Source organism: Bombyx mandarina, chromosome 01, assembly GCF_030267445.1.
Source record: "Bombyx mandarina strain Sakado chromosome 01, ASM3026744v2".
NCBI lineage: Eukaryota > Metazoa > Arthropoda > Insecta > Lepidoptera > Bombycidae > Bombyx > Bombyx mandarina.
In genome coordinates, this window is record NC_143208.1 from 18,735,200 (window position 1) to 18,750,122 (window position 14,923).

Consider the following 14,923-nt stretch of genomic DNA (forward strand, 5'->3'; position numbering starts at 1 on the left):
ATATTAATATTAGCCTATCCATTAAGTACATGTATATTCTACATGGATACCAAGTTTCAAGTCAATCGGATGCATGGTTCAGTAGTTGAAACAGAACATCCGTAAAAACCACTGTAGATTTATATATTAGTATAGATGTAGGTACCTTACCCGCCACAGCTTCAGAAGCCACATCTACCCTATCTAAAAGTCTATTCCGTCCGTAATATGACGGTAGTTCGCTTGCTTCCTACCGCGCAGCAGTAATGTATTTGGGTGTGAAGGGTCAGACAGCCGCTGCAATTAGACCTTACAACTCGACGTAGACGGTGACATTCATGATGATGTCGTCTATAGTCTCCGGTAACCACTTAACTTAAAATCGTAATAGTCGATTACTCTTAGCAGAGCAATCGTGGTCATGTGGAATCCCTTGTTTTTAAATATATATAATAACATGGACTACTCCAGAATCAATAAACAATAAAAGACTTAATTGCGTTTTCTGTTATATAATAAGGAAACAACATTTAAAGCCCTTAATCTCTTTTAAAATTAATATAAAAAATTAAATAGTATGTATACAGTAATAATAAACTATGCAAAACTGAACTCTCTTTTTTACGGAATGACAGACTTCACTCCATGACACTGAATTACACTGAAAAAAAACCCTGTTTTAAAACTGAAGTTTTAAATCATAAAGGTTTTTCTTTACATAATATATTTTTTTTCTTTACATAATTTATAGCAATAAGATATCTTACGGCAATTATTGCATGATATAAAATGTCTCAAGTGCTGTAATACCTACAAACCAACTCGAAACGGATTATCTTTTCAAATATAGCACTCAACTGTACTAAACAACTTTATCCGGCTTTGGATTGACCTTAACCGACCTTTAGTCCGATCCGAGGTCAAAGTGACAACGGACATCGCTTAGATCAGATGACCGGTGACATTAGTAATATTGTTGTTTTGGTCAGGTCACTGCCGAAGCTCAGCAGCCAGGAGGAGGACACCGGTCGTCCACCACAGAGCGGGGTCGTTACGTTCGAGCCAATCCAACACGACCACGACTTCTGCGAGCGAGTTGTCATCAATGTGAGTACATTTAATACTTAATACTGCACTAATTGAACTCATCGTCATCACCTTCATAATCGCGGATAGCCGTTGGGCATTTTTATAATGTGTTGTTCAACAGAAGGATTACCTTATGCTCGAACTGACCCTGGGTATTAAAGTAATATGGACTGTGGGAATGAGGATATGTGAGAGAAGGATGTGGCGAGTGCAGATATGATGTGTGATAAGGTCTGAAAGAAAAAAGAGGATATGCTACAACGACCCCATAAAATGAAATAAAGGCATGAAGAAGAAGAAGAAGAAGATTGACAGAAGGTTTCGGCCACTATTACGTCAAACTATTACTTTTTTTATTGCTTAGATGATGACACCTGGTGTTAAGTGGTTACCGGAACCTATAGACACCTACAACGTAAATGCCGCCCCCCACCTTGAGATGTGAGTTCTAAGGTCTCAAGTATAGTTACAACGGCTGCCCCACCCTTCAAACCGAAACGCATTACTGCTTCACGGCAGAAATAGGCAGGGTGGTGGTACATAACTGTGCTGACTCACAAGATGTTTTACCACTAGTAAAAGCTGAAGTTCTTAACTGAAACTGTTAGGTAATATAATGTAAATGACATCACCAAGCTTGATTGATATTTCGGCTACCCTGTCCGTTAGACTGGGGCTTGAGGTTCTGGCAAAAACGGTAAGGATCGTGGTAAAGACCCATGTTAGCCCAGTGTCAGTAGTCATGATATTAGTAAGTGGGCAGGTCAAAGAAAATAAATACTACTACTACTAATAATGATAGTGTATTGGACAGCGAATGACACAGGACACCCAATCTTTTATTCATGTACAAACAGACAAAGCAGTAAATCTTAATGCTTTCAAATATTTAGTTTTTCAATCACGTTTTTATTTCAGAAGATTGAAAGAGAATATTAAAGTTTTAGCTTAGTTCCAATCCATTTAATTCAATCGCCACATAACGTATTTGATGATGTAATTTTAAACTTAATTCATCTTGATAATTTTAAACTTAACTGAATAATGAAATAGATAAACCATAATCACAAAAACTACATATACAGTAAATTCAAGTCATATTTTAATCTATGTCCCCCCCATCTATCAATGTAGATCCGGTATTAATTAGTTTCCGAATTTAAATAAATTCACACACAGTCATGAAAAAGTAAAACTATTCACAAACAAACTTGTATAAAACTGATTTTTCTTAAATGTCCCACTTTATGAAACTGACATTATGCTTAAGGTAAGAAAAAAGGACTTTAATAAAAAGCTTAAAAATCTTGCATTTCCATTTGAAGTTTCCGAGCATACTAGGCGAAGTTTAATTTAAAATCTGAATTACTTTTAACCAAGTTTGACTAAGCCTTAGTGAAGTATCACAAAGACAGTTGAGAAAGCGTTCACTTTATAAAGCTCGTTCAAATTAAGCTGTATTCGTACTTCTTCTTAGTTCAGCTGATGACTTTTTTACAAGTTTTTTATTAATTTACTAACTTTAATTGACTTCTTCCCGTGTACAGCTTCGCTCGCGATTTTACTTTCTCTTAAGGTTTGGCCCCGTTGGTATATAGGCGTACGCAAACAGTTTTTTTTAACATAATACCGACACAATTCAGCCACTAGGTCCCAAATATTATATATCTATCGCATCTTTAGGCTTGAAGTGACTTAATCCAAAACTTCTAGATTTTGGTAAACGCCAAAAATGTGATTGAAGAATTCACATTTTTTAAGTTTTTCTTTTAAAATACTTTAACTTAAGCGATTGACTAAAGGAGACTGTTTCATTTTATCAAAACTCATAGAATACATGTTCGTAGGTGGTTCAATCATTTTCTTAAAATGTTTAGTTAGACCATTTTTAGAGACACTTTTAGTGAGTACGTAATGCAAATCTACCTCGTTTATTGCTCTTTCTAGTAGTGATAGCCGGATCAAAATCAGTCGACCGGCTTAAAAGAAGTAAGCGGATAAACAGAAAGAGGTAGAAAACGACTTTGTTTTATAGTGCGTAGAGATTTTTGCTAACCTCTGTAGTAAGTATTTTATTAAAATAGAAAACATTGAAATTGAACTCTCATTCCATCTTTTAAGATTATTAGATTTCCTTTATAGTAAATAATTCTCTATGACCCCTGTTATCGTTGGGTTCCCAGTTAAGGTTTGCATTTGTTAGTGATATTTGATGTTGATAGCCAGATTGTAACCGTTCTTATCACCTTAATACGTAAGAGTACCCACCATTAATTTTTCCATCTTTTAAATCCAAAGGTCATTTTTATTCTACAGTTTATTTACATAAACATTAGTATATGAAAACTAAGTCCGAAATTAGAATTCATTAATTTAAAATAAATGCTTATTAATAATAAGTCAGCAGCCGTTATCAATTTCAAAATTTAACCGTTCAGCAGCCCTTTTTATGAAAAACTTGTTTACATGACAATTAGATCAAGGAGCCGACGTTAAATTGCAAAATACACATTTTTTTTATTGCTTAGATGGGTGGACGAGGTCACAGCCCACCTGGTGTTAAGTGGTTACTGGAGCCCATAGACATCTACAACGTAAATACGCCACCCACCGCGAGATATAAGTGGAAACCAGCTCATAATTTTGCTATTTTTTTTATTTATTATTGAATTCTTTAAGCGCGTTCAGAATGTTTCGTCGTTTTTTTTTTCTGTGGCGCTACACGTAAAAAAAATACAGTGATTTCAACAAACAATACATAATTAAAATAATTCGTTCTACATAGACTATTATCTTAACATATTTGAATAATAATTCAAGCCTGGCTAAACCCTAAACTCAATACATTTGATTTTACTGGTGGTAGGACCTCTTGTGAGTCCGCGCGGGTAGGTACCACCGCCCTGCCTATTTCTGCCGTGAAGCAGTAATGCGTTTCGGTTTGAAGGGCGGGGCAGCCGTTGTAACTATACTGAGATCTTAGAATTTATATCTCAAGGTGGGTGGCGCATTTACGTTGTAGATGTCTATGGGCTCCAATAACCACTTAACACCCGGTGGTCTGTGAGCTCGTCCACCCAGCTAAGCAATAAAAAAAATACTCTTTGGTCCATACCAACAATTTTCCTTGCCACACGAAATGTTAATCTTCAATCGTGATACAATCGCACTGCTACCAGACGAGCTATACGTTCTATTCTCTATCAGCTCACAGACGTCCACTCCTAGGCCTCCCCAAGCCTCGCCACAAAGATCTGTCTTGCGCTGCTTGCATCCAGCCGTTCCCCGCGAACCTCAATAGATCGTCGGTCCAATTTGTGGGAGGCCTACCCACGCCACGTCTTCCTGTACGCAGTCGCCACTCAAGAGCTTTCTGGCCCCAACGGCCATCCGTTCTACGAGCAATGTGCCCTGCCCACTGCCACTTCAACGCTACAATCCTTTGGGCTATGTCGGTTACCATGGTTTCCCTGCGAATCTTCTCATTTCTGATTGGGTCTGGCAGGGAAACCCCGAGCATAGCCTTCTTCATTACTCTAGCTATACGTATAAATAACGATATTACTCTACAGCGTTCTAACTACATAACACAAATTCAGAGAATTCTCATTGAGAACTATTGATTCAGTCAGTTTCTGGCTCAGTTGTACTTAAACTTCAAGAAACCGAAACGTGTGTTATAACCCCGGCGTTATTGGACGATCTTGTTTGAATAAAGCCTCAGGCTGAGATTGTACTAGTTTTATGTGTTCAAACACTATTAGATTGTATTATAATTCAGACCACTGTTGTGTTGCAAGCGTATGATTATTGGATTCCCTTAATTTGTGTTTTAATAAATCTAATTAAAATTTCTCATTTATATTTCGCTTAAAATAGAGAATGATGATATGTAAAATAACCAGGCCAGTCTAGCGCAATTTATGGGTAAATTATTTCTGAAATGAAATCCCGTGATATTTCCGGCTTCCTTTTGTTGTATAAGTAGCGGTTTTTACGTCTAATCCTAAGCAGAATACCTAAAGATTTTTTAAAGTAGTTCCAAAAGTTTCAACTAATATAACAGTCCGAAATACAATTTCGATCCGATATTAAGTAATTTTTATTTGAGACTAGTAAACTAATCACAATATTAAGTATAAGCTTTTAGAGTATACCTTTGAATCCCTGTACATTAGGTATAAAAAAAAACATATTCTTAATTTTTGGCAACACCGAAATACGAACAGTAAAAAAAAAAAAAGAAAACGCGATATTCTTTTTCTTTGATATGATAATAAGGAATAATAAGCAAATTGCTAGTTTCGTTATTCGAATACAATTTCACGTTACCTTCAGTTCAAAAGAAAATCTCCGAAACGGCTGAAACATTGAAACGAAAAAAACATTCGGGAGTGTTTAAAAGTTGTTCTTTTGATTACACCGAAATTAATGAACTGAAACCACAGAGGGCGTAAAGACGAGTCGAACAACATTAGCTTGCGAAAACAAATAAATAGAGTTTTCATTGCGAGTAAAAAAACGTTTTTTTTTTGTTTTAACTTTTGTAACAAAACGTTACGGAGCGCGCTTGTTTTACTAGAAATTTGGACAATTAACTTCCTCGACATTTTTATTAGGGGCAGCGTATATTGAACAGTAAAACTCACTTTGCCATCGCATTGTTAAATGGACTGAAACGAGTTGGCGATAATAACTAAGCTTATGATATTTAGATTATTTTTTCCTACCTAAGCTGATAGCCTTGAGAGGCTATTCCAGCGTAACCTTAACTAGTAGGTGAGCTCACGGGGCTCAAACCTGATGACGTTGCTAACACGAACCCTAGCAAGAGTCGTGCTTCGCAGAATCTACCACCGGATCGGAAATGCGACTCACTGAGAATATCCGGCGAGAAACTCAGTGGGCTGTGTCTGAGGGTTAATTTACTCGTCGACCCCTTTGTCGCAAGTGATAGATTCTAAGAGAACGGTGACCGATGCCTAAAAGCACCGTTTGTGGATCGGGAGGATCCGAAATGAAGTGTTTTCTTTCCGCAAGATCGGGGATGTAGTTACCGGCGGCCACGATGAGAGGGTTCTCCTCTCGTGCCGCTTTATCGAAGTGGGATATTTAGATGGAATCAAATACCTCTTTATATGGAGTTGTTTTTTTTGTCTGCTTGTATTTCATTAAAAGCGTTACAAAAACATTAATGTCACTCTGGATGCCATAAATTGTATAAGATGACTTTAACATAGTTTGTGTTAAAAAGAGAAGATTAAGGAAAATAAAGAATTTTTAATTGCGTTTTAAAGTAAGCTAACTTAAAGATAATGTCGGTAACATTGTAGTTTAAAAAGTAATATTATATAATACATAATCTTAAAAACACAACACAAACGTTTAACTTTGGGTACATTTCGTGAATAGTACATATAATGGTGGCTCTTTAAGCGCTTTAATTCAATATTGACAATAACAAAAACTCCCTCCTTTCCAAGAAAAATGACAATAACAATAATACTAAAGGAAAAAAATAATGCCTAAAATGAAAATGATTCTTGATGTGTCCGTGATTATGGTCGTATTTCGATAATTGAAATAAGACTAGTATTTCGAAATGCAAAAACTTAATCATTAAGTATAAACTATTTATTTATTTAACTTCAAAAGTAAAATGGTGGACTTAATGCCTGAGGCATTCTCTACCGGTCAACCAAGGGTGGTGTAGAGAATCCTGTGGTAGGTGCATAGCTTAATGTGAAAATAACCAAACTGAATATATAATAATATATAATCACATAAACAACGTACACAATATCATATTATGGTAATAATATAAAATTTACACATATATCTATATATAATCTCTATCATATACTATTGTATGCCCATCCACTATATCACGAATTGTAGCACGTCAGTATTACACGTGGGTCTCAATCATGAGTCCGTAACTTTGATATTGAACAATTACCGCTGTTTTTAAATATGTATATGTCGGCGGCGGCGCCAGGGATGGCTAAGCGGTAGTTTCCGTCATCACTCGTATTTGGTTGAACTCAGTTTATAAAAAGTCAATAAAACCTTTTGAATAATAATTATTGAAACTCAACACACACAACTTTCACAATGACAGGATAAACCGACAGTTTCGTTGCACATACCGACAGACCGACTGACTGACTGACTGACTGCCAGAGACTCACTGACTGAGACGGAGGGAATGACTGTCTGACACGGAATGCCACGACTCTGTCCACGTACCGCCATTTTATACTGTGGCGTTACGGAGTCTACCCTTCATTTTGTGATATTTATCAAAACAACATTTCATCATTTAAAATAATAATCAAAACCACCGTCTTAATATTACTAAAAGTTGTTATCCACGACAACTAAAAGTCGTATATATCTTACACAGGATATTAACATTACACATACAGCGTTAGTAAGAACTGAGGCTTGTGTCAGTAATAGAAAATGCGTTTAACTAGCTTACCCTGACGGCTAGCGTAATAAAAAAAGAAATACGTATTCCAAAGGCTTAATTCAAATACTTAATTGTTCAAATATGTACCTGTGTATTCTTAAACATTATCAAAAATCTTATTAAGCCAAACAAACCATTAAATTAATATTTTTATGGATTAACCATATTATCCTGGTCAGAGTAGAGTAGACTAATGTCATCGGTCCTTGATATGTGTGCAAATTTTCAAGTAAGTCGGTTGTTTTGTGGCGAAAATTACCTTGAAAGAATCCGTCGATACATAGATACAGATTATCTCATACATATCTAATTAAAACTTTTAAATTATAGCTAAAAAGTTTTGAAGATTCCAATTTCAAATGAAAATTTCAGAATTAGAAATCGTATATTTTGATCTCTACACTCTAAATTTTAGTTACGTTAAGAAATTTCAAAACAAATAAATGAATGGGCAAGCACCAGAATGCTCATTTATACGTTCCGCATATCGAATGTGCGTTACCCAATGAAGTCACAATTAGAACAAATACAGTTTATTAAACCATGAGCTAGGCATATTCCGAAACATTCACTAAAAACAACAGGAACAGTTAATTAGGACAACGTTATTGAAACAAACATTATTATTTACTATTCGTTATTAGCTAATACGAGAACTAATATAAACGCAGATTCCTGTTTTAATTGGACCGACATTAGCTGAGTATTTGCCGAGTAATTTAATCAAATCAAGAGTTTATGAGGTGAATGAAATCGTGCGTGCGTTCGATGTTTACACGTCGACAACTGCAAAGCGTATTTTTGAATCGCGTTTTTTTCCTCTAGTAACCTTCTAGGTGGTTACTAGAGCCTATGAATGTGAGGTCAAGGTCTTTACTAAAAGGCTGCCCGCCCTTCGAAGCGGAACGCATGATTGCTTCGCGACGGAAATAGCCGGGACGTTGAGACCTACCCGTGCGGGAACAGAGCTCATCTACTCTCGTTTAAATAAATAAAAAAATACAAAAGTTATCTTATCATTTACTCGTCAGAAACAATTTTTATAGGACTGAACCATTAGTTTATAGTTGAAAGGTTCTCAAGGAGCCATAAGTACGAGAAATATGGTCGCGGCTTTTGGTCAAACTATTAAAAGTTAGGTAAGTTTCAAAAATGTATTATCGTTTTAAAATTTGGTATGCAAAAGTCGATGACGTCACGTCCACTGTGACAACTATAAAAATCCAATAGATAAAAGGGAAAAAGCCAACGCGCCAAATGAAATTCACGCCATAAACGCTTATGTAAACGTAAATAAATAATAAAATAAAAGCGGACTCAAAGCGCGATAGTACGTTCCTCGCTCTGCCGAAGTGGAAATGTTTATTGCAGGCGCACTTCAAAGACAAATTTATGATGAACCATTAATCGTACGACTGCGTGTGTATCACGAAGTCCTACATGTGTTGGTAGGTGTGTAATAACTAAACGTTCTAATGACTAATACAGCGGGAACTAAGAAGCCATGTGCGAAGTGGAGAAGGCGGGTGTGTTTATTTGGGCATTCTACAAATTTGCATTCTAAAACTCTAATACTACTCATCGCAATTATGTTCTTTTAATATTTTTTTTGTGTTGAAACAAAATTACTAAAACAAGCTGTATCTTAGAGTACGCAATTATATTAAGTAGTGGCGTATATAGGCTAGGCCCATTTAGGTACCCTAGAAAAAACTATATGAAAATAATAACGGATCATTTGTATGCTTAAAAATAATCTTTATTATACCCCATTATTAGGTTGCTTTGCTTTTTTAAATTTTTGATTAATTTATTTTATGGAAAGAGTAATTTGTAGGTCATTTAAGTTTATTGGATATTTTTATTATTGTACTATTTTCTAGCTTACATACCAGCTTAAAAAAAAAACTGGGTAATTTCTTGTAAACAAACACGTCTCTCTACAACGAAATTTTACTTGACTAAAACAAATTTGGATTATTTCGATACATGTCACTCATTCACTAGTCAAATTAATATCTTTAGTCTTTTGGACCTACATGTGCCCTAATTAACGTATACTGGGATTGAAATACCATCTATATACAACTCTGGATATTTCCGTCAATTTTTCAATGTTATTTAAAAGTCTATGTACACCATTAAATTACTTAGACGATTTGCTCTCAATATATTACATCTGTACAGCATAATTTTGAAGCACTTTCATGTGACTGAAAAGTGCGGAATAATAAACATTCTCGGTGCCAGAGAAATCGTAGCACTCACTGAGGGTGCAAATACAAAAGTTTAATTAAAATCATATAAACTAGGTATGATGTCATTAGTATACACTGTTTTTCACTCAAACAAAGGGAACGGCAGGGTAATTTAAATATAAAAAATAAAAATTGACATTTCCAGACTCACACCACACAGATAACCACAACTCAGTTATCGACGTTTTTCAATTTCGCTTAATCGAATTTCTAATTGGAAGAACTCCGATGCGTCAATCACTGTTCAAACGAAATTGACATGCAATTCCTAGCGCGCAGAGTTTAATTTTCATTTTAAATAATCCTTGACCGATCCAGGTGACGTCCGATTGATTGAATCTATCCTGTTTCAATGACGGTGAGTTGCCTACGTAACCGAAGGCTATTAGAACTACACACGACCGGGATTTAAATAGTGATTGGAATAGGATGCCGGTGATGCAATGGAAAGGACATTACTACACTTAATGGATCAATTAGTGCTGAATTCTTAACGCAACGAATCAAATCTAAGTCTAATGTTATTCTAGAATTCGTGGTTAGGGCCATTAAAAACTGACGTTTAAGAAGCCAGAATCGGTAAAGCAAATTATACAACTTTAAACAAAGATTAACGCACGTTATTCAACAAAACCATGCGTATATCCTCGAAGACATAAAATTTAAATCGAAAGATAGATTTACTCGCCAATACATCGGTCAGTATTTGACTGTAGAGAATATTTATGGGGACGTGTGAATTATTGCATCAACAATTTTTTATAAACGACTATATATTTCTAGATATCACCGGCCACAAATCGGATCGAATTTTGCATTAATCTCTCATATACGGATTCGTGTGTAGTATTTACTCACTTTTCGAAGTTTTATACTCTAAATTGTAATTTTTAGAAGGTATTTTATAAATGAATAGGGTCCTAAAAATATCGCGATTAATTAAGCAGCGGTTCGTCTTTGCCCTTGGCATTGCTGACAATAATGACCACTAACCCTCGATACAATCATAGGATCTGCTTTTAAAAGAAATAAAAATAGATTTTCCAAAGTATTTAGATGGAAAACGCGCATTGTTTTATTCAATTTATTTCCTATCCCAACATAAAAAAATGAATGTTACAATGTTCCCAAAGAAAATGCTACAAAAGTAACCTCTGATTTAAATACTACTTAATTAAATGAACTTTAACGTTGTCGGTTTTCTCTGAAATTCAACATCTCGTTATTTATTAAGCATCGGGTTGAAGTGAGTCATGCTCGCACGAGTAATGACAACCAGAGGTATTTTGTTGTGCCAATGAGCTCAGATAGCGGCCTAGCATCATATTGGTTGTGAGCTCATTATATGAAAGAAACAGCCATCTTCAATTTTCTTCGTTTGTTTATCAACCATCTGCTTCCATTTGCTTCGGTTTTCGGCTTCTCTCAGGGCGTTCGCAACAGAGAGTCCAGTCCAAAGAGCCACGAAGGGCTTTCAGGGACACGAATGCACACGTGGGACACGAACTTCAGCAATGAAGTATTCGACTAAGAAGAGTCGACTAAGTTTATCAACCGTTTTTATTTTGGTTTGGTTGATGAGGTTTGCAAATACTTAGTATTCAAAAATACAGTAACAAAACCATAGAGAAAATTACCTTAAAGCTCGAGTTGTCCGAGATTATAATCGAATTACGATCATTGAGCGAACACTACTACCAATAATTGAAGTACAACACAGTGAACTACTAACGAAATATAAGTCTTGGGGGAACACTTCCACACAACACAAACTGTTAATAAGAAAACTCTACTGTCATGTCTCCACGCGTTTTATGTCACTTTGATCGATCTTCGAAGACCCTGGAATTTGGCAAGCCTCTCAGACGAATGTAACTATACTTGAGACCTTAGAACTTATATCTCAAGGTGGGTGGCGCATTTACGTTGTAGATGTCTATGGGCTCCACTTACCACTTAGCAACAGGTTGGCTGTGAGCTCGTCCACCCATCTAAAAGCAATAAAAAGAAAGATTATCGGATTTCAAAAACCTTTCGTTCCGTAAACGTTGCCGCGATGTATGTATAGAACTCTCAGGGCGATATTCCTCATTCAAGTACTCAAGTAAAACAGTCTCGTGCCTCGATATTTATATTAGCTTAATGAATTTTTTATTGATGTGACCTGTAACATAACATATTCATGGAATTCACTATGATAACAACGATCGTACCAAACATGATGCGTATCAATTTACGCACGATAAATATTAGAAGAGCATTTTAATATTTAAAAAAAAAATTACACATTCAATCCATTGTGGCCCTTTATACTATAAGGTTTTCTGTCGAACCAGAAGACAGACGGTGGTTGCGATGACGACCGCCCGTACGACGCTTCGTGGGATTAGGTGGTGAAAGCATACCATTCAGGCCAAGCCAAAATTAGAGAACCACTTTTTTTTTTTTTTTTTTTTGTCAGGAGGAAATCGCCGGACTTCCGCCCTTCACTGGGGATGAAGGGCGGGGCATGTCGGAGTCGAACCGACTAAAACCTCCTGTCTCTCAACAACCAACGTCCAAACCTCGCATGAGACAAAACTCATGAAAAGGCAAAGGGGGGAAAGTGAAGCGTTTAGTGCGGAGCACATCTCTCCCATCACCCTCCCCCTCGGGACGCCGGACTGGCGGTCGTCGGCGCCACGACCACCAGCCCTCTCGGTCGGCAGGCTATCCGAAGCCCGCCTAGATGGCGCCGGTTAGAATGGTCTATCCTACGGAATACCCCGCTGGGTCAGAACCAGCGTGGGTTGAGGATAGCCGGCCTTCCATCACCCGGATGCTCATGCATAAAACGCGTGCAGAGCAGCTTGCACGTCGTCTTCTTAGGCCCCCTTCGCCGGTCCCCAGGCCGACATGTGAGGGGACCCGAAACACTTAGAGGGCCAGGGCTTGGGCGATATCCGCCTCCCTGGCCCCCGCTCGACGGCGGCGGGCCTGTGCGTCTCTCACGCGCCCCGCCGCCTCCTTCTGCGAGATGGTGCACTCGCAGAAGTCGAGCATCGCCTTCCACGACTCGTCGTCACCGAGCATCGATGCCACAACACTCGGCAACGACAAGTCGTTTCCTATTTTTGCGACGAGGACACGGCGCCACCCCTCCCATGCGGGGCAGGCGACGAGCGTGTGCTCCGCCGTGTCCAAGTCGCAACCACAATGGTGGCACTCTGCCGTCGGCTCGGCTCCGATCCGGTGCAGGAACTCACCGAAGCAACCATGCCCAGTGAGCACCTGCGTGAGCCGGAAAGTGAGGCGTCCTCTGTCACGATTCACCCAGTTCACAAGAACCGGGCGAATCGCCTCGACGGTCCTACGACCAGCCGAAGGATCGGCCAGCCGTCTAGACCATGACTCCAGTACGGACCGCCGAGATTGGGCCCTCCGCGCTCTGACCACACTGGGGCTGGGACGCGCCACGCCCCGCACACGAAGGTCAGCCCGCCACTGATAGTCAGCAGCGAGCGCCTCCGCCTCCAGGACCCAAGGCGGCGTCCCAGCCAGTACACACGCCGCCTCGAAAGGCCTCGACGTCGTCGTCGTGGCCTAACGGATAAGACGTCCGGTGCATTCGTGTTGAAGCGATGCACCGGTGTTCGAATCCCGCAGGCGGGTACCAATTTTTCTAATGAAATACGTACTCAACAAATGTTCACGATTGACTTCCACGGTGAAGGAATAACATCGTGTAATAAAAATGAAACCCGCAAAATTATAATTTGCGTAATTACTGGTGGTAGGACCTCTTGTGAGTCCGCGCGGGTAGGTACCACCGCCCCGCCTATTTCTGCCGTGAAGCAGTAATGCGTTTCGGTTTGAAGGGTGGGGCAGCCGTTGACTATACTGAGACCTTAGAACTATATCTCAAGGTGTGTGGCGCATTTACGTTGTAGATGTCTATGGGCTCCAGTAACCACTTAACATCAGGTGGGCTGTGAGCTCGTCCACACAGCTATGCAATAAAAAAAAAAAAAAAAAAAAAAAAAAGATGGTGCGATAACCACGGATGACCCTGACCGCGATGGTGCGTTGCGGCCGTTGCAGCAGCTTCGCTACCCCCACGGCCAGGGACTGGCCCCACACGGGCGCCCCGTATAGGGCCATTGATCGCACCACCCCTGTATAGAGACGGCGCGTCACCTGGTCAGGCCCCCCAACATTGGGAAGGAGCCGGCTTAACGCGCCGGCCACCCCCAACAAACGAGGGACCAGATTCTGAAAGTGAGCACGGAAGGTCCAACGACTGTCTAGAATGAGGCCGAGGTACTTCAACTGCACCCCGACCCCGATACGGACGCCTCCAACCACGATATGGGCATCGACAGGTGGCACTCTCCGGGGCCTGTGGAACCACATGGCCTCGGATTTACTGAGCGCCACGTCGAGGCCCAATCTCCTGATTTTGCCGACGACATGCGCCACCCCAGCCGTAGCAAGACGGGCAGACTCAGCAAAACTCCCCCCCCGGGCCACGACCAACGTGTCGTCTGCGTAACAGATTACGCTCAGGCCCGGGAGGAGGGCACCCCTCAGCACCCAGTCATACCCGATATTCCACAAAAGAGGGCCGAGCACCGACCCCTGTGGAACACCGCGCACGACCGGGAACCGGTGCACGATCCCACCGTGTCCGGTACACGTGACCGATCTGTCTTCCAAGTAGGAACCCACCAGCCGGCGAAGGTAGGGGGGCACTCCGTGTCGTTCCAGCGCCCCCCCTATCACGGACCAGGGCAGGGTGTTGAACGCATTGGCGATATCGAGTGACACCGCCAAAGCCACCCCACCCCCGGAAACGGCCTCATCCGAGAGGGCCCGCACGCGAAGGATCGCGTCTACCGTTGAGCGGCCCTCTCGGAAGCCATATTGCTCCGCCGACAGATCGGGTCCCACCCTGACCAGATGCTGGATGATGCGGGCTGCCAGAATGCGTTCCAGCAGCTTGCCCACCTCATCCAGCAACACGATGGGACGGTACCCGGCAGCAGTATCCGCCGGGCGCCCCTCCTTTCTCAACAGCACGAGTCTGCCCGTCCTCCACGATGAAGGAAACCGTCCCGACTCGAGGCAGGAGTTGTAAAGCCTC

The 14,923-nt window shown here is 40.1% G+C and overlaps 1 protein-coding gene across 9 annotated transcripts in view; it reads left to right on the forward strand.

The window, feature by feature from the left end:
* Window positions 1-14,923, forward strand: part of shaker (potassium voltage-gated channel protein Shaker) — a 431,166-nt gene that overhangs the window by 366,095 nt on the left and 50,148 nt on the right. For all 9 annotated transcript variants that reach the window (XM_089731751.1, XM_089731734.1, XM_089731739.1 and 6 more), the window contains one exon: window positions 969-1,086. In XM_089731751.1, coding sequence (XP_089587877.1) covers window positions 969-1,086 — 118 coding nt within the window. The remainder of the gene's footprint in view (window positions 1-968; window positions 1,087-14,923) is intronic.